General features: G+C 39.3%; 1 protein-coding gene across 6 annotated transcripts in view; it reads left to right on the top strand.

Moving 5' to 3' along the window:
• Window positions 1–64: 64 nt before the first annotated feature.
• Window positions 65–19194, top strand: part of DICER1 (dicer 1, ribonuclease III) — a 71081-nt gene continuing 51951 nt past the window's right edge. Inside the window, exons 1-3 of one of the 6 annotated variants that reach the window (XM_074393556.1) lie at window positions 65–203; window positions 15072–15137; window positions 16075–16175. Coding sequence is in view for 1 of the 6 variants with exons in the window: in XM_074393559.1 (XP_074249660.1) it covers window positions 329–364 (36 nt within the window). In the remaining 5 variants the exon portion in view is untranslated. Of the gene's footprint in view, window positions 365–10964; window positions 14813–15071; window positions 15138–16074; window positions 16176–19194 lie in introns of those variants that run through there. The other 5 variants (XM_074393555.1, XM_074393557.1, XM_074393558.1 and 2 more) reach the window with 5 other exon arrangements.

Genomic DNA, 19194 nt, shown 5'->3' with positions numbered 1-19194 from the left:
GCTCGCTCTCATGCCGCCACAGGGTGAGCGGAGCGTGGGTGCACGGAGGGGCGGTGCGGGCGCCGGTGGGATTCTCCAAGCGGCTGTGCGCCGTTGCCGCGGGCCGTGCGCGGGCTGCGGGCCAGCCGGGCGCTGCGCAGTCTCCGCAGGCGCCGGCGGGAGGGGTCGAGGCGGAGGCGCGGCGCGGGCTGCTGCAGGCCCAGGTGAATGGAGTAACCTGACAGCGGGGACGAGGCGACGGCGAGCGCGAGGAAATGGCGGCGGGGGCGGCGGCGCCGGGCGGCTCCGGGAGGCCTGGGCTGTGACGCGCGCGCCGGAGCGGGGTCCGATGGTTCTCGAAGGCCCGCGGCGCCCCGTGCTGCAGGTGAGGCGGGCTCCCGCGGAGCAGCTTTGTGTCCGGGGCGGGGAGCTGCTAGTCTGGCCGCGCTCCCGCCTCCGCGCCGAGGCCCGCGTGCCTGCCCTGGGCCCCAGCCGCGCGTCCGGGCCTGGCGGGCGCTGGCGGAGGGCGCGGCCTCTCCTGCCTCGTCCTCCCGCGCGGCGCGGCCTGTGGGCCCGGCGTCTGCCCGCCGCGGCTCTGCTCTCGGGCCCCGACCCCGGCGCCTCCCCGCGAGGCAGCCCTGGGAGACTCTCCGGGCCGCCTTAGCGTGGCGGGGGACGCCAGCGCCTGCCCACTCCCTTGTCTGGCGAGGCCTGGGGGCTCTTGACAGGTCCCGTCACGCGCGAAAGTGGCACGGGCGCGGCGGAGGTGGAGACGCGCGCCTGGCCCCCCGGAGCACCCTCGGGCCCTTCTCTGACCGGGCCGCTGCGCCGTGCCCGCAGGGAACGCAGCCTGGCTCTGGGTGCCCCCCGGAGGGTCCGGTGTGATTACCCGCAGGGGACCCGATCGGGGCCCGGAGACCGGGGTCGAGGCCATTCTTTCGCCCCTCCCCTCAGATGTTTTTGTGCCTAGACCCCGAGGAGGAGTCTTTCTTCAGGGTTTTTGATTTCGGGGAAATCACTGTATGTTTTAAGTTGGCACATCAGATTTATGTAGATGGTCCAGAAAAGCTGAGTTGCCCTGATGGCTCTGCCTGGGGGTCAGAGCTGGCAGACCCCTGAGTGTAGCCTTAGGATCCTGAAGATCCGCGAAAACGTGGAGAGGAGTCCTTGGTCTGCAGAATTCACTCAGTGCTTTTGTGGAGAGAGTTGTGGTTAAAGGGACACCTTTCTGATCTACAGGATAAGTCCAAGTGTTCTTAGGACTTTGAGGTTTTAAAAACATTTCATTTGATGAAAGAGGATCACTTGGGCGTCTGTGCTTCTGTCTTCGAATAGTATGAATCTTTGTAGTCCTGATGGTCAGGTGTTTTTCATGGTGCCTGTTTTCAGTCAGTGGAAAAGGCCTCAGGTTAGGAGTTAAGTAACTCGGAAAATAGTGTTAAAAATGTGCTTTTAGAACAGGTTAGCTATATTGAAAATGTATTGGTGTAAACGTTAAGTTTTCTAAATAAAAATATGTATCCTAACCAAAAAACTACGTTTATTAAAAGATGGATTTGGGATAAGCCAGGTCCTAGAGAATAGTAAGTTTGGATATTACTGATATCTTTGGGAATTAGGTTCGGGAATAGCCGGTTTATTTTGCAAAGTCTTCTTTAAAACTACCTGTGAGACGTGTATATCATATGGAATATGTGCTGTGTACATACGCATACAGATACAGTCATTTCAAAGCTTCATTTTAGGTCATATTCCTTAAAACTCAATAGATTAAGAAATTAAAAATTTTAACATGGGCGCTATAAACACTGATCATGGTAACAGGTTTATAGGTTTACTCATGGCACCAAAATGCTCTTTTAAGAAAAGACGAGTTCGTTTTAATTTGGGGAGAAAACACATTTTCCTATTGTTCTTTATAGTAAGGGCCTGCTTTACTTTTCGTGCTCCATCCCATCTTCGAAGGGTAAGCATTAACTGCTGTATTTTGCCTCTGGCTCAGTGTGTGAGTTGTGTAACTGGGTCGTTTTGGCTCTTATTGAGCTTTATTGTCTTGGTTTTAGAAGACATTTTCTTTTGATGTGGCTCATGATTCTTATTTGACAGTGATTTGTGGCATCATATAGTGGGTTGTACAGTACTTGCAGTGCTACCTTCTAGAGAGGATGACTTTTATGGCTTTGGCATGTTTTATCCTCCACCACTATCTGACATGTGAGGCGCTTGTTTCATTTGAGAAAGTAGATAAATTTTATAGACATTCTCTCACTTGTGAGCCTACCATGTCATGGTCACGTTTCCACTTGCTCATGGCAAAGGAGATTAGGGCAACATGTTATTAAGTGCCTTCTTGTTGTATGCCAAGATGTTTCAGGTTCTTCTACATACATTCTCTTTTAATCCTCACTGTGACCCTGCGATCAACTCAATATTGTACTGATTTTACAGGCAAGGAAACTTAAGAATCAGTGATTATTACTCTGAGTTAGGAATCTCAAAGTCGCAGAGGCTGAGATCCAATCATGGTTCAGTTTCAGAATCCTTGCAGGCATACTCTTTGCATTGCATTGCTGTTCCAAATGGATTTCAGGGGGAGTTCTGGATCACATGTAGTGAGTCCTCAGTCAAGACTTAGGGAATGAATGAAGTTGTGTCTAACCTGAAATGTTCAGGTGAATGAATGGTTATCTGAATGTTTCAGATAGCTTTTTTTTTTTTGGCATGATAAAATACGCATAACATAACGTTGAACCATTTTAAGTGTACAACTAGGTGGCATACAGTACATTCACATTGTTTTTATTTATTACCAATATCCATCTCCTTACTTTTTCATCTTTCTCAACTCAAACTGTACTCATTAACACTACTAATTCCATCCTATCTTCAGTGCCAGGGAACCACCATTCTACTTCCTGTCTCTGACTACTCAAGAAACCTCCAATAAGTGCAATCGTACAGTATTTATTCTTTTGTGTCTGGCTTATTTCACCCAGCATAGTGTCTCTACGGTTCATCTATGATGTAGATGTCGAAATTCTCTTCCTTGGAAAGGCTGAATGGTATTTCGTTGTATGAATGTACCGCATTTTGTTTTTCCATTCATCTGTCCATGGCCCCTTGGGTTGCTTACATCTTTTGGCTACTGTGACTAATGGTGTTGTGAACATAGGTGTACAAATAATTCATTGGAGTCCATGCTTTCCCTTCTTTTACATATATACCTAAAAGTTGTCACATTGTTTCTGGATCGTGAAAACACTAGACTAGACTCAGAATTTATTGCAGTATGAGTTTTCTCAGGGTTCTTCCAAACAGTGATAATTTCCTACAAACAAATCCTCTGTGTCAGCAAAATCTGTAACTGCAATCTCTTTGAAGCTCAGGATTTACTCATTTTTATGATCTTGGTTCCTATCATATTGTCTGGCAAGTAGGTATTTGAAAAACTGATCAAACATGGAGTGATGTGCTTTATTGAATACCAGAGGAAGATATTGGTGAGGTCTTTGTTTAATTTGTATAAAGAGAAAGTTGGAGCCAAGTGATTTATTTTGTTTGCCTTTTGCTGTGCCTTTTGGACATTTAAGAGCTTAGCTCATCCTGAAAGCCCAATGGATATGTATTATACGAGCTCTTATTCAGGTTTCTTTGCAATTTATGACTTGCCAAATGACTGTAGTTATCTGAGGCAGCATTATTTTCTTGGTATTCTACCTCCTTATCCTGTGGGGCTTGGACCCTTTAGTCCTTACTTTCTTATTCTTTGATGTTTACCAAAATTATTTGCATGATAAAGGCTGGTTTTCAGTTCTTCCAAACTTCTACTAAGACTCTAGTATTGTACATTTACTTAATAGTTTATGATGTCTACTCTGTGAAAGGATTTGACATGATCTTATAATAGGAAAGTATTAGAGTACTATGAAAATAATGATAAAGGTTGGTAATGGAATGTGGAGGCAGAGAATTAGATCAATGATTAGGACAAGGATAATTGAGTGCCTGCATGTAATTCATGTTGATTAATGAAAGGAAGCATACCAATTAGGAGAAGCAGATTTTTCTCTTGTATGAAGAATAATCAATCTTTTGGATTCTTATATTAAATAACATTAGCAATCTGTGGAGAAAATGTTTTACATTTTACCAACGATACAGGAACCTTTTTTTCACATGCCATTTTAGAGAAACTGGTTAAAAGCCTCAGGCATAATAGAAAAGCTTGAGTAATACAGGTGTGCACTGTTCCAGTGGTTTGATTCATTAATTTGTCTTTCAGGTGGTGTCCCTCAAATGTCAGTTGTCTCATTCAGGCTGTTGACAGATGCTGAGTAACAATCCATGCAGGAATAAACTCTCTGGACAACACAGACAGTGAGGATTTTCCAAATAGGAATTCTTAGCCAGTCTCCAACATGTGTTGGTCTAAAAAGTAAGACTGCTTGTATGGTGGTGTATACTTGATGAATTAATACAGAGAGAAAAGCATTGATTTTGAGATGTAGCTGGTGAAATTGACATTTTCAGTTATGTAACAAAGCCTTTGTTAAAATAATTCTGACTACAAAATGGCTTTCTCATCTAAAATTGTCAATGAATTGTTGGTACTCCTTTAACATCTAGTTGCTGCATTATACATTTTAAATAAGTGACTAAGAAGACGCCACAAGACACTGTCTGAAGGTGTCAGTAAGATCTGTTACTAGAAATAAGACATGACAGGCTTAAGGTTGGCTTTAGAGTTTTTATTTTTGAGGTTTATAACAGCATTACATGCTCTTGGCTGTATTAAGGTTTATAGAATAGTAAGGATTAGATTCTTCATGCATATTAATTACCAGATATGGTGCTTAGTGTATAGGAAACCGTCAGATTTATTGAGTGAATAAGTTAATTTATAATACTTGCTTTGTGGGGTATTTATGATTATGTGCACAGAAACATTGCAGACTGGGGGAAGTGTTAGAAATCATGGGAGAAAATTGTTGTCAGATTGGAGTTTTACTGGATTGCAGACTCTCCTTGTTGGCACAGACTAACTCTGTTGTGCTTGTTCTTTCTTTAAGTGATAGCTCAATGTATGCAATAAAGTGGGATTTTAACAACACATTTGAACAATTCTTCTTGAGGATTGGAAAACGAGGGCGGTTAACCAGTTCAGAATGTTAAAAAAGAAACTGTACTTAGAGAAGTTGAATAATGAGAGAAGACTCTCAATTTAAAAACTGATCTTTGACATGATGTAGGAAGGTTCTTGATTAAGAAGTCAGATAAATGACCCGGTTTGAAGCAGGAGGAAAAAAAGGCAGTAGTCATATTTAATCCTCTGAGATATTTTGAGATTGCAGGATTTCTGTCTTTCCTCTTTTGGTAACAGCCTGAGGGGGTGAGATTAACATGAGAACACAGACAGGCTCTCTTCCTCTTATGCATCCTGCTGCCTCGCCATCACTGTCAGTTGCTTCAATTCATAGTATTTTAAGCTCTTTTTACTTTCCAAAATTAAATATTGATATTTTATCATAGCCTTGTAGAGATGCTTAAGAAGTGTTTGGTGTCAGTGAGGCCAGGGTTCAAATCCTGATGCTTCAACTTTGTAGCCAAGGAGTACTGGGCATATGGCAGCGTCTCTGAGTCTCAGCTTCCTTGTCTCTAAACTGTCATGGTAGTGTTTGCCTCTTGAGGTTTTGAGAAGAAAAAAAAAAAAAAAAAAAAAAAGGAATTTCTTAAACTCTCATGAAGTGTTACTAGCATTTGATAAAATTTAGATGATGTTATTTTTCTTTTAAATGTGTGTATTAGAGAAAATTTTAACATGTAATAGTCTTAAAATGATTAGATTATATTTGTGAGCCCCCAAATTAATATTGAGATGTATGGTCTAGTATTATAATGGAAGATGAAGGAAAGGAGGGCTTGAGAACAGTATTTTACAGACAAGTTTTCTAGGAGGATTATGCATACTGGCTCAGCTATCTTAGTTGGTCTCTGTAGTAGGGATACTAAGTGTAGTAGTGCCTTAAATGTCTCTGGCTTTCCCTTAATAACACATTCTTCATCTCCTGTGCATGAATTAACACATCATCCTTGAAAACATACTTCAATCCAGCACATAAAGCCAGTGTTTTATAAAATAAGCCTCAGGTTAGGTTTTATGTTTCCTTATGATTAGATTCAGGTTTTAGATGGGTATGGTGGCTCATGCCTATAATCTCAGCACTTTGGGAGGCCAAGGCAGGAGGATCTCTAGAACTCAGGAGTTAGAAGTAGCAGCAAGCTATGATCATGCCACTGTATACCAGCCCGGGCAAAAGAGCGAGACCCTGTTTTCCTCTTTCCCCTGGCAAAAATAGATTGAAGTTTTGTACTTTTAGTCGGAAAACTACATGAGGTAGGTGTTGTCAGTTTGTCCCAGTATTGGTGATCTTAGCTTTGTGATTTGGATTAAAGTGCTATCTGTCAGGTTTTTCCACCGAATAAAAATACCAGTTTTCATTAATAATTAGTAGGTAATCTGCAGAAATGCTTTCAGACTATGTAAATATTCTTTAGTAACTGTCACCCAATGATTTTAGCATCCATTAAGGATTCTTGCTTCAGTTACTAATGTGATGGTTAAAAATGGCGATTTTTCTGTCATTCCTTCTACATTTTGTTAGTTGACATTCAGTAGAGTTTTACCCTGAATATTAAACCTAACAAGAGACAGTTTCTTTTTTTCGTTGTTGTTGAGTCTAAGTCTTTTTCTGTTGCCCAGGCTGGAGGGCAGTGGTGTGATCTCAGCTCACTGCAAACTCTGCCTTCTGAGTTCAAGTGATTCTCCTGCCTCAGCCTCCTGAGTAGCTGGGACTACAGGTGCAAGCCACTATGCCTGGCAAATTTTTGTATTTTTTTTAGTAGAGGCTGGGTTTCACCATGTTGGCCATGCTGGTCTTGAACTCCTGACCTCAAGTGATCGACCTGCCTCAGCCTCCCAAGGTTCTGGGATTACAGGCATGAGCCACCATGCCTGGCCTGTAAAACACAATTTCTAAAATGAGAAACTAAACTTGAGAAATGTCTTGAGTTTTTGGGTTTTCCCAGTTCCACATAAAACTTTAAGATTAAAACTAAAATTGTTTCTGAAACAACTTCAGGGTTAGAGTCAGATTAGTTTGCATTAATGTGGAAGAGAATTTTATAGTTTGTTGAGAGACCTGAGAAGAGTAGGATGGGTGTAGTCAGATGGTATCAGCATTATCATTGTACTAACTGATACCGCTCTAGCTTTAACAGTTTCTAGTTAGCCCTGAATTATTCTTTTGGGCTTGGGTGCCAAGGTCAAAGACATTAAGCTTGCTAAAATAATTTGGGTTGTTTAAAGTCTTTTAAATGTAGAAAGCATCTAATTTGAGTTTCATATTTGACCTATAAAAAGCTGTTTTAATTCAATAGGCGTTAAGGTTAGATCAGTAAAGCTTATTCTCAACTTTGAATTAATCAGTAAAAATTATTAGGCCAGGCATGGTGGCTCATGCCTGTAATCCTAGCACTTTGGGAGGCTGAGGTGGGCGGATCACCTGAGGTCAGGAGTGTGAGACCAACCTGACCAACATGGAGAAACCCCGTCTCTACTAAAAAAAAATACCAAAAAAAAAAAAAAAAAAAAGAATTAGCCGGGTGGCACACACCTGTAATTCCAGCTACTTGGGAAGCTGACCTACGTGGTGAAATCCCATGTCTACTGAAAATACAAAAAAAAATTTGCCTGGTGTGATGGTGCATGCCTCTAATCCCAGCTACTCCAGCAACTGAGGCAGGAGAATTGCTTGAACCCGGGAGGTAGAGATTGCAATGAGCCAAGATCGTGCCACCGCATTCAGCCTGGGCAACAATAGTGAAAACTCTGTCTCGAAAACATAAATAAATAAAAATTATTAATGTATATTTACTTTCCTACATTCCAAACTACCTAGTTGTTACAAATTTACAGTAAGATGAAAATTAAATCACAAACTATGTAATATGAATGGAAGTAAAGTATGTGCTTATGTTAATGGCAGCAACAGTTAATAATATGGGGCAGTAATATAATTAAGCACATGATGATTTAGGTGGTATAGCTAGCCCAAGTGTGCTAAATGAGCGGGGAGGGGACTAAAGTGATGGAAGTTTTTAGGGAAAGTTGAGGGGTGGGGTTCGTGAGAGGTGGTGAACACGAGATGTTACAGAGAAGTTATGTTGTAGTGCATCACATTCTTGCCTGGACCTTTTAATATGTTTGCTTTCCTGTCTCAGTAAACATCTATCTTAACTCAGTAGTCTCTTATGTTCAGTTTGTCTCTGTATTGACCTCCCTTTAGTATATAAGTATTCACGTTATATATGTTAAAACAGCTTGACATAGAGAAGACTGTGGCTCCTTTTTCCCAGTGGATGCTCTTTCTTGGTGTCAAGGCAGAGAATAGTCATGAATTGAACAAAATTCCGGCACTTGTTGCACAGTGTTAAGAATAAACTATGTGCCTATAGCCTCAGCTACTCAGGAGGCTGAGATGGCAGGATCGATCACTTGAGCCCAGGAGTTTAAGGCTGTAATGTGCTATGATGGTGCCTGTGAATAGCCACCGCACTCTAGCCTGGGCAAGATAACGAGACCCTGTCTCCAAAACAAACAAACAAACAAACAAACAAAGTAAAGCACAGAAACTTGGAATCAAATGTCAGCCTTAAAACTTACCTTGAAAGCTAGTGATGTGTTAAGTATTTATGTCTCTTGAAACAAAACTGTAGGGCAAATGTTATTATAGGTAACTTGAAGGGAAAGGGTGGGTATCTGTGCTGTTTTGATGTGTTGAAATGTCATCTTTCTGCGAAGCACTCTAAGTAGTAAGTGGACCTTTGGCTTGTAGCCTAGAGACACTTCTTATATGGAGATCTATGATGAGTGGAATTTGTTAAGATGGTATTTGACCTGTATTCACCTTCAATTCTGGACAAACCGAATTTTAGGCATGATTATGTTGAAATCTAAACATAATACATTTATGTTACAGAGTTAGAGAAACCCAGAAATTTATTTGGTTCAGAGAGTAGTCCATGAAAAGAAGGCTAATGAATTTATGGTTTAAATTATATATACTATGATACTGTACAATATATATTTGGTTTGTCTTCTACCCTGTTTATAGGCATGCAAGGCCTGAAATCCTTAGAATCTCCGAAGTGATGTCTTTTTGTATGCTAATGATTGACTGGTGACTGGTAGCACCCCTTCAAAATGGGTGCTGGTTACTGGAAAGACCAAGGCATGATTAGAGGTTTGAACTTAGATCTACCCTCCAACCTCTGGGGAGGAAAGAGAGGCTGAAGGTTAATCATGCCCAGGTAATGAGTCTCCATAAAAACCCTGAAGCACAGAGTTTGGAGAGCTTCTGGATAGTTGAACACGTGGAGGTTTCCTGGAGGGCGGCTTGCTCTGGGAGGGCTTGGAAGCTTTGCACCCCTTTCTCCATACCTCACCCTGTGCGTGTCTTCATCTGGATCCTTGTAATCTCCTTTAATTAATTAATTTTTATTGAGATATGGTCTCAAACTCCTGGCGTCAAGTGATCCTCCCATCTTGGCCTCCCAAAGTGCTAGGATTACAAGCCTGTGCCACTGTACTCAGCCTGTATGTAATATCCTTTATAATAGACTGGTAAACATAAATAAATTTTTCCCCAAAGTCTGTGAGCTGGTCTAGCAAATTAAATCCTAGGAGGGAGTTGTGGGAACCCCAATGTATAGTTAATTTATTGATGAGGAGCACTGGCAAAAAATAACCTGGGATTTGCAGTTGACATTAAAGGGTGGGGACAGTCTTGAGGACTGGAGCCCTCAGCCTGTGGGATCTGATGGTATCTCCAGGTAGATAATGTTGGAATTGAATTATTAATAGAAGACACCCAGCTGGTATCTGCTGCAGAATTGATTGCTTGCTTGTTGGTAGGGAGAAATCCCCACACATTTGGTCATAGAAATCTTGTGTGTTGTGTGAGAACAAAGGAAAAACAGTTTGTGTGTGTGTTTTCCCACTCAGATACTCAGGTAAATTTTTACCACATTTGTACCTTAATGGGGAAGATTTTTACTCTTATTTATGTATTTATTCTTGAGACAGGGTCTTACTCTGTAAGACTTAGCCGGGTGTGGGCTTTTACAGGCTCAGAATAGGGGAGTGTGTGCTGATTGGTTTATGAGTATTCAAAAAAAAGTTAAGTGCACTACGCAAAGGTGGGCATGACAATGTAAAAATCCAATTAGGGGAGCATAGGTATATGTAAGATAGGTGAAGGGTGAGGATTAATCAGAGGAAAGTGTGCCAGATAGAAAAACAGATTCTCCGTCCAGTCCACGGATTTATCTGAGACTTGTAGCTTGGCCTTCATGCTTTAAACAGTCTTTGGTTTCAAGGTGGTGTTTAACCTGGGACCCATCGCTGTCTGCCTAGGCATTGGTCTGCCTGCTGCTGCTCTCACTATAACATAAGCATTTCTGTTCATTGTAAACTTACCATTTTAAATGGCTGAATTGAACTTCACCATGTAAAATGAACCATAGTTTACCAGACCATTCCTTTATTCATTGTTAGAAATGTAGATTGGTGGTGGGGAGCGTTTCTTTGCTGTTATAAATAGTAATGATGAAGGGAGCATTTCTATATAATGTATTTTTTGGTGTGTATGTGTGGTAATGGCTAGGTTAATGTGCAGGGAATTTTAATTAAGAATGACAGAAATGTAAAGTTAATAACCATAGTGTTAGGGTAAAGTAAAAAAAAAAAATTCTTCTAAAAAGACAAATGACAATTCAAAGTAAAAATATAAATAATTCTGTGTTTTGTATTTAAATATAAAAAAATACCAGTGTTTAAATTCTTGAAATTACTATTTTTTCTTTTCAGTCTCTTAATCTTTGGTTTGACCTTAATCTTTTCATAATCTATATTCACTAAATAATAATTGATGGATCCTTGAAATACTTGTTTTATATAGTGTGGGTATTTTCTTTTGATTTTTTTCTTTTATATTTTCAAAACACCCATGATTGTTATTTCTTGTTTATCTGTGAAACATTTTATTGCCTAAGAAACAGTTCAGTGAAATGTTTTCAGTGATGTCTGTCCAGACAGTAAGTAGTACACAGTATTTTTTGTTTTTCAAGAAAGCTAGTGAATACAAAGCTATTTAAATTTACTTTATGTTATGTACCATATTTTGTGATTTAATTGCGTTGATTTTCGTCTTCATGTAAATTCGTAATGGCTAGCTTGTTGTTATGTAGGGGAGGAAAACACCCACTTAGGCTTCGTTGCTGGGATCTGTGAATTAAACCAACAAAAAACATTAATGGAAGAGGTCTACAGCTTGTACTGATGTTAATATTTTTGTGTGCACAGGGGCATCATAGAAAAGAAGTAAAATCCCAAAGAAACACTTAATTCAGAGGCTCATATGCCATCTTAACAAAGGGTGATAAATTGTGAAAGGACAAAGGAGAAGTTTGGATTTCTAGGGTTCGTAAACAGTGGGAAGGTGATTAGATGCTGTATGGAGGAAACCCATGGTAGAAAAGGGTTATTTAGTAAGTTTTGTTTATGCAAACTCATCTTGGTGCCATCTCTTTGTGCTGTGGTAAATGTTGTCCTTCTCTTCCTGGTGTAGAAGAAGGGGGAGTTTATGCCTTACTTTTAAGTAGAAAGAGGGCGGGCATAGAACTTTTCCTGAATCTGTTGACTTTTAATTGCCTTCAGCTCAAAATAATATACCAAAGTGGCATATTTGGGGGTGGCATCTCCTGATCCTCCTTCAGGAGTTTGTGGGTTTTCAGGTTAACCTGGCTATAAATTCTGTATAAAATCTTCTATGCATTATATGATAATCCATTTTCTATGCTGAATCTTAGGGTTAAGGAAACATTTTAGGTTTTAAGGATTTCGTGAAATTTTAAAAGTTTAAGAATTATGCTTTAAAAAATGGTTCTAGGTAGAGGTAGTAGTAGGATTTTCTGTGTTCCAAGCATTTTATTTTCTCTCTACCAATTTTAAGATCGTGTGTAATCCTCATAATAGTCAGGTGTTTATGTTTACAGGTAGGGAAACAATGTTAGGGAGGTAACGCAGTCCGAATTGAAACCTTGGTGTTCTGACTCTGAACCCCTTGCTGGCATTAAGATAATTTTTAAATGAAAGATATGTACAAAGGAAAAAAAAAAGGCTGCTTACTTTATCCCCATTTGCCTTACTCAGTGCCTCCTGCGTAGGCAAGTATACCTGAGGAGGGAGTGACAGTGTATAGATGTTACTGAAAACTGAGAATCGGCATTTTGAGGCAAATATGTATATTAAATACATATTTATATGTATAGATATAAATATGTATATTAGTATCGAGGCAAGAGCATCAGTTTGCTTATGAAGTTAGCTAAAAACATCTGAGACTTTTTCTCCCTCTACAATTTAGAAAAGGGAAGTAGGCAGTTGTTTTCAGACAACTTGGATTCATTTTCAGTGTGGCTGTTTGGCCACTTTCATTTTCAGTTTTAAAAATTCCTCGTTGTAGTTGGGCAGCGTGTTTTAGGGCTTCTCCAGTATTTAAGTTCTAAGAAAAGGAATTTTGTTATTTGATGTGAATACTGTTTGAGAATTGGGCTATATTTAAAAAATAAAAAAGCTAAAGTTAGGGAAATGAAATTAAAACCAAAATCTCCCAACCCAGAAAATTGCTCCACAAAGGTAGAAAGAAAGAAAACAGTGTTATTATTGAATGAGCATTAAATCAGACTGCTGTGCACATCACAGGCAGTCACTAAAGGGATGGCAAAGACAGGAAGAGATCTTACTGTTTTATATAACTGCATGGTTACAATCTATTACATCCATGTTTTCAAGATAAAGTTGCAATTTTTTCACGTTTTTGTGACTAGAGGTAGATTTTACACTTTGGAGTCAGATGACAAATTAGGCCCATCTCCTCCTAGGAAACCAGGAGATTGAGTGTTATTTCCCTTGGTGATTATATTTCAGAGATGGCTTTCAGTTCGTTAGCAAACAGCCAAGTTTTAAGACTAGAGACTTAAATTTATGTACATTGAAAGGGAGGGAGAAAGAAATTCTGGAAAAGAAAAGGGAAAGGGACCTTTTCCCTTTTATTTTCAACAGGGAGAACTATGCCTCTTATTTTAAATTTGTATTTGTCCTTATGTCAACAGTCTGTATTTTGTATCTATACCACGTATGTCCTAAGTAGCGTAGGCGTGGTTGCGGTTAATGCCTTGTATTTCACAGAGCACATTTGCTACTAGGAACTTAAAGTGCATCATACATTTTTTAGTTTTCTCTGTTAGCTTACCATGAGTATTGCTTATAGTGTTTTAATGTCATATTTATATTGTGGGTTTGTTTTGGGACTTTCTGGAAACTGCATTTTGGGCTTTGTGAAAGTAGGAGTAAAATCTGGACAGTAATATTTGCAAAGTTAATGATATCAGAATCTGTGATGCATAATAACATGGATAAGTTGGAATTATTCTGTCACCAAGTTTAAAAATTCACAGCAGGAATTTCTAGGTGCCTTTAGACTTCAGATCTGAGTGGTTAGCTGTTTCTTGTTACTAGCTTTTGAAAAGATACAGCCTCATTACTGCATTTAGATGCTAACTTGGATTATGTTTACTGGTTCAAACTAAAACTTGACTGGGTGTCTGATACGTGGCATGCCTGTTTCAGAGTTATCTTAAAGGGGCCTATGAAACAGGATTTTGCAGGTTTGTACTTTTCATTACAGTGATCAATTAAAATAAGAATGACCTATTAGCTTTGACTTACCAGTGTAAAATAAGTTGCTATTGTACTTGACATATTACCTTTCTAATGTATGTATGGAACTGTCAGTGGAAATAACTTGGATAACTTAGCAGTAGTTTTGTAATCATTGAGTTACATTGAATTTTAAAGGATTATCAACTTAGTAATTTGATGACGGCATTTCTAGAAATGAGGTGAATCTGAATTAGAAATCATCTCTAGAGAATGACACAGCAGGACATGTTGGTGTGCGTGATCTTTGCATCCTACTAGGTGGAGGTACAGAATGAAATTAAAAATTAAATGAAGTCTGAGGTAGCCTTAGAAAACAAAAATTTGGCTGGGTGCAGTGGCTCATTCCTGTAATCTGCAGTATTCAGTACAGCATGGTACTGTACTGAACACTGTAGGCAGTTGAAACACAGTAGTATTTGGCTAATCTTATGGGACTGTAGCACTTTAGGAGGCCAAGGTGGGAGGATTGCTTGAGCCCGGGAGTTCAAGACCAACCTGGGAAACATGGAGTGACCCCAGCTCTGTAAAATAGAAAACAATTAAAAAACAAAAAGGAAAAAAAATGAAATGCACACTCTGACATATTGGGAGATAGGAAGATAACGCTCACATATAGCATGATACTGATTTATCAAAGTGTATAAGTATTTTTAAAGCCAAGTTTTACTGGGGGAAAAGGTAATTTATTTAATGCCAAGAGTTCTCCCTTATATCTAATTGGATTGTACTAATAAGTTTTTTTCTCCTGGTTCCATTAGAACGTAATACCCAAATTTTAAAGGGCAGCTCTTTTAGACATACATTGTCTTGTTGCCCAATAGATAAAGAGTTTTATGAGGGATCTTAAAAAGTAGAACATTTCTTAAAGTTGGTTTTTAAAAATGAGTTGTCTCCAGGAACAGAAAATCAAACATCGCATGTTCTCACTCACAGGCAGGTGTTGAACAATGAGAACACATGGACACAGGAAGGGGAGCATCACACATTGGGGTCTGTTGCGGGGGACTAGGGGAGGGACAGCAGGGGTAGGGAGGTTGGGGAGGGATTACATGGGGAGAAATGACAGATATAGGTGATGGGGTGAGGGGGGCGGCGGATGGAGGCAGCAAACCACATTGCCATGTGTATACCTGTGCAACAATCCTGCATGATCTGCACATGTACCCCAGAACCTAAAATGCAAAAACTCTTGATTGCAATAAACAATCAAGAGTTGTCTCTTCTAAAATTTCTCTCTGATTGCTTTTAGGTTACCTAGGTTATGAATTAATACAGACTTGGAAACTCTGAAAGAACTTAGAATCAGCATTTTGAGGTAAATATGTACATGCTAAAGTAGTGTTGAGGTTGCCCCAGTTTGCTTTGTTGACTTTTTAGCAACACAGATTTGTGTATGAAGTGAGAACTTTAACCTCCATGAGCATGTCATTTAAAGGACTGGCACTAGTAAAAAGAGACCACTGCTGATTTGTTTTTCCTGCGCTTATGATAATGAAAGCATTGCAGAAGGTTCAGACCTGAGCGCAAACCTAACTCTGGTGTCAAATCTAACAAAGTCAGTATTTGTTGATCAAATTAAGCCTTCTGTATCTACATTTATACTTTCTTAGTTTTTGATTCATAATCTCTTTTAGAGAGCCACCCCAGATTTAAATTTCTGCGTAACATGAACAGTTAACAGTATTCTTGAATTCTTTTATTCATAAGTGAATTCTGTAAAAATTTGTAGTGTAGCTGTAACTGTTCTTTGAGTTTGTATTTTTGATTTTATTTTGGGAAGTTAGAATTGCTGATGGATTTCATGCTTGTGTTAAAGACTTAACTACTAGGTTATTTGGATTTTGCAGCCAAGTACCTCATCTGGTGACCTTCTTTATTTCTTCTATATATGTGAATTTAGGAAATAACACCTATTTTTTTTTTCATTTTTCTATAAAGTACTCTCTTTAGACTTTATTTACTTTGTTAGTTTTCTTATTAGTTTTGAAATCTGTTTTTGAACTTTGCTCTAGCTTTTTATTTCTCCTAGATCTCTGGGAATTAGACATGCTATTGTTGTAGCTTATGCTCTTGTTCTTTGTTTTAGGGTAAGCCTTGGTATCCTAAAATAATCTAAACGTCTTTTGTTTAAAATTTAATTCAAAATAATGGCCTTTTATTTAACTCTTCATATCAGTAGGGCTCTCTTGTAGATGTGTTTGTGTTCAGTTTACAGGAATCTTAAACTTGGCTATTTTTGCATTTATTTTTAGAGCAGAAGCTTGGGCATGCTGTGATTTTCCAATAAACTGCTATCACAATGTCAAAATGCAGTTCAGACAACAGCAACACAGAGATCTCAAACATTAAAACGGTAAATCTGTGATTTATCATACGTGAAAAGAGGAAGAGAGTTTATTCGTGTCTTTTCTTTTGCTAAATTACAGTCATGCGTTGCTTAATGACTGGATATCTTCTGAGAAATGCATTGTTAGGTGATTTTGTCATTGTGTGAACATCATTGAGTGTACTTAATTCACATAAACCTACATGATACAGCCTGCTATACACCTAGGCTATATGGTATGACCTGTTCTTAGGCTACTAACTTGTACAGCATGTTCCTATGTTGAATACTGTAGGCAGTTGTAACAGTGGTATTTGTATATCTAAACATACCTAGCATAGAAAAGGTACAGTAAAAATACATTATCATAATCTTGTGGGACTGTAGATCACTGAAACATCGTTATTGGTGCCTGACTGTATTTCTAAGTGCATAATACGTGGAAACTATGAAACAACCTCACCAGTTTCGTGAGGGTAAGTTGTTTGACCAGAAATTTAAAATCTAAAGCTGGGTGTGGTGGCTCACGCCTGTAATCCCAGCACTTTGGGAGGTTGAGGTGGGCGGATCACGAGGTCAGGGGTTCAAGACCAGTCCGACCAACATGATGAAACCCCATCTGTACTTAAAAAAAATACAAAAAATTAGCTGGGTGTGATGGTGTGCACCTGTAATCCCAGCTGCTTGGGAGGCTGAGGCAGGAGAATTGCTTGAACCCAGGAGGCAGAGGTTGTGGTGAGCCAAGATTGCGCCACTGCACTACAGCCTGGGCGACAGAGCAAGACTTTGTCTTAAAAAAAGAAAAGAAAAGAAATTTAAAATCTATAGTAGTTGTAAAACCGTCATGTGGAGCTGTTTTGGCTCTGCCAAAGCAGTTAATGGCAGCCAGTTTATCTGTGAAACTAGAACGTTTGCTTGCCAGCAGGGATTCAAATCCTTCATTAAGGCCAAGTTTAAAAAATCTGTTTAAACATGCCAAGAAAGTAAAAATTGACAAAATTATAGGTTTTCCTGTTTTCGTATTACAGGTTACCTATTGAATTTTTAAGTCTTGAATTTGTTTTCCCTAAATAGAAAGTGCATTACTGGGGCCAGCCATTGTCCATTAAATGAATGAAAATTGATTTAAACATTATAATCTTATGGAAAATATAATTGGAAGGGTTAAATTGTGCCCTTTATGTCCTTGTACATCCTCTTTTCTGGACTCATCTGTCCGAGCTTGTAGGAGTGGGATAGATGTGCGTTTCCAAATCAAATAGAAATTTATCTTGATCCATTCATGATTCTGTTCTATGCATGATTGTGTGGACATTCATGATCACTAATTCAGTTTGTCAAATATTTAATTAAATATATATATGGAACAGTATAGCAGGAAATTTAAGAGGTACAAAGCGAGAGACTCATGTCTTCTTACAGAGCTGTACTCTGGTAAAAGAATAAAGTGTATGTTGTGTATATGTGTCTATGAATAGATGCAGAAATCTGTGGTAGAAATTATGAAAGGCAAATAGAAGCTGTTTGAGGTTTTAATGTCATTCAGGTAGACATTGTTTTCATTCTAACAACCTGCAGTCTTTGTTTACCTTGTCCTGGACGTGGTTCTGTACAGTGGGTATTACAGGTAAGGGTAAGATACGCAGCTCCGCAATCCAAGGAAATTCTAGTCTAATTGATCATATTTTAGTGAGAACAGAGATTTAAGAGAAATAAGGATTCTTATAAAATTGCAGAAGTACACTTTATGGATTAAGACTGTACCCCAAGCCTCTGTAATATAAGTGCTAGGATCACTTGGATTGAGCACATAGGATTGAAATACAGGATTAAACACTTGTAGTTGGTCAATCGGGGAGGATGCATAATATGCCATAGGCTTTCAGCCAACAAGGATTGCTCTTCTGTTGTGGAAATTACTGTTAAGTGGTGGTGAGGCAGCAACAGGGATAGCATTCTAAGCTGGGTCAATAATCTGAACGTAAGGTTACAGGTGGCAGAAGTCAGGCAGTCATGAGTAGGGAATAGTACTGTTCAGACTACATTCGGGACTGGATATTACAGAGGGATGTGCTTTGCTTAATTTCCTTTTTAAATACCAGCTTTTTAATTAATTCCTTTCCAGTAGTTTGTATCATTTTCTTACACGTGTTTTTTTGGTGAAAGCTGCTAGAAACCTTATCTTTTCAGATATTTTCAGTTACAGATGTTATTTCTGTATTTCCTTATTGTTTGGTATTTCTTTTTACCATGTAACATATCTGTTTTCTCTTTATTTAGAGCCTAAATGTTGATAAATACATCCTTTTGTGTCTCTGGTGTTTTTATTCTCAAATTGATTCTTAGAAACCAGCTACCTATCGTTTTTCTAAACCTGTGAAAGTTGTAGGGTCAGGTGGGGCATTTATGAGAACTGTTGTGTTTGTAAGAAAGAAAACCTGTCTTATGAGATGCCAGGAACAGAGCCTGGACACTGGGGAAATTTGCAGTTCCTCCTTTTCCAAGCTCTTTACCTGCTGGTTGTAGGAATAGGATTGGCACATTTGAATGAAGTTGGTGTCTTGAGGTGAAACTGAGCATGCAGAACAGTGGAGCTCTAGAGCTAATTTTCCAGATAGAATTGAGTCTTCGCTGGTCTTGGGCCAGCTTCCCTGCCCTGCCTGTTTTCTCCCCTGTGATTTTATGAGAGGTAAGGAGGAAACAGGCAGGCCAGGGAAGCTCTCTGTCTCCCTCCCTCCCTTGTGCAGAGGAAGAACTATTCAGATTTTTCCTCAGTTTGTTTCGGAAACAAAACTTTGCAGTTTCAGAAAGAATTTACTAATAGCAGAAAGTAAAAAAGTGTTCATAAGTACAGATAAGGATAATTTCCAGTCTTAGAAGCTTCTTGGTAGAGCTCATCCCTGGTTCCTTGGAGTGTAAAGACTCTTTTGACTTTTCTCCTACAAACAAAGCTTTTCAGCTTGGTTGGGATCTGGCTGCAGTACTTGTTCATTATCTCAGTATTTCTGACCTAAGGACTTTCTGCTTTCGTCCCTGATTTTTTCTC

The sequence above is a fragment of the Saimiri boliviensis genome, chromosome 2 (genome assembly GCF_048565385.1).
Source record: "Saimiri boliviensis isolate mSaiBol1 chromosome 2, mSaiBol1.pri, whole genome shotgun sequence".
Lineage (NCBI taxonomy): Eukaryota > Metazoa > Chordata > Mammalia > Primates > Cebidae > Saimiri > Saimiri boliviensis.
Note: the sequence above shows the minus strand (reverse complement) of the source record. Positions and strands in the feature narration are given on the sequence as shown.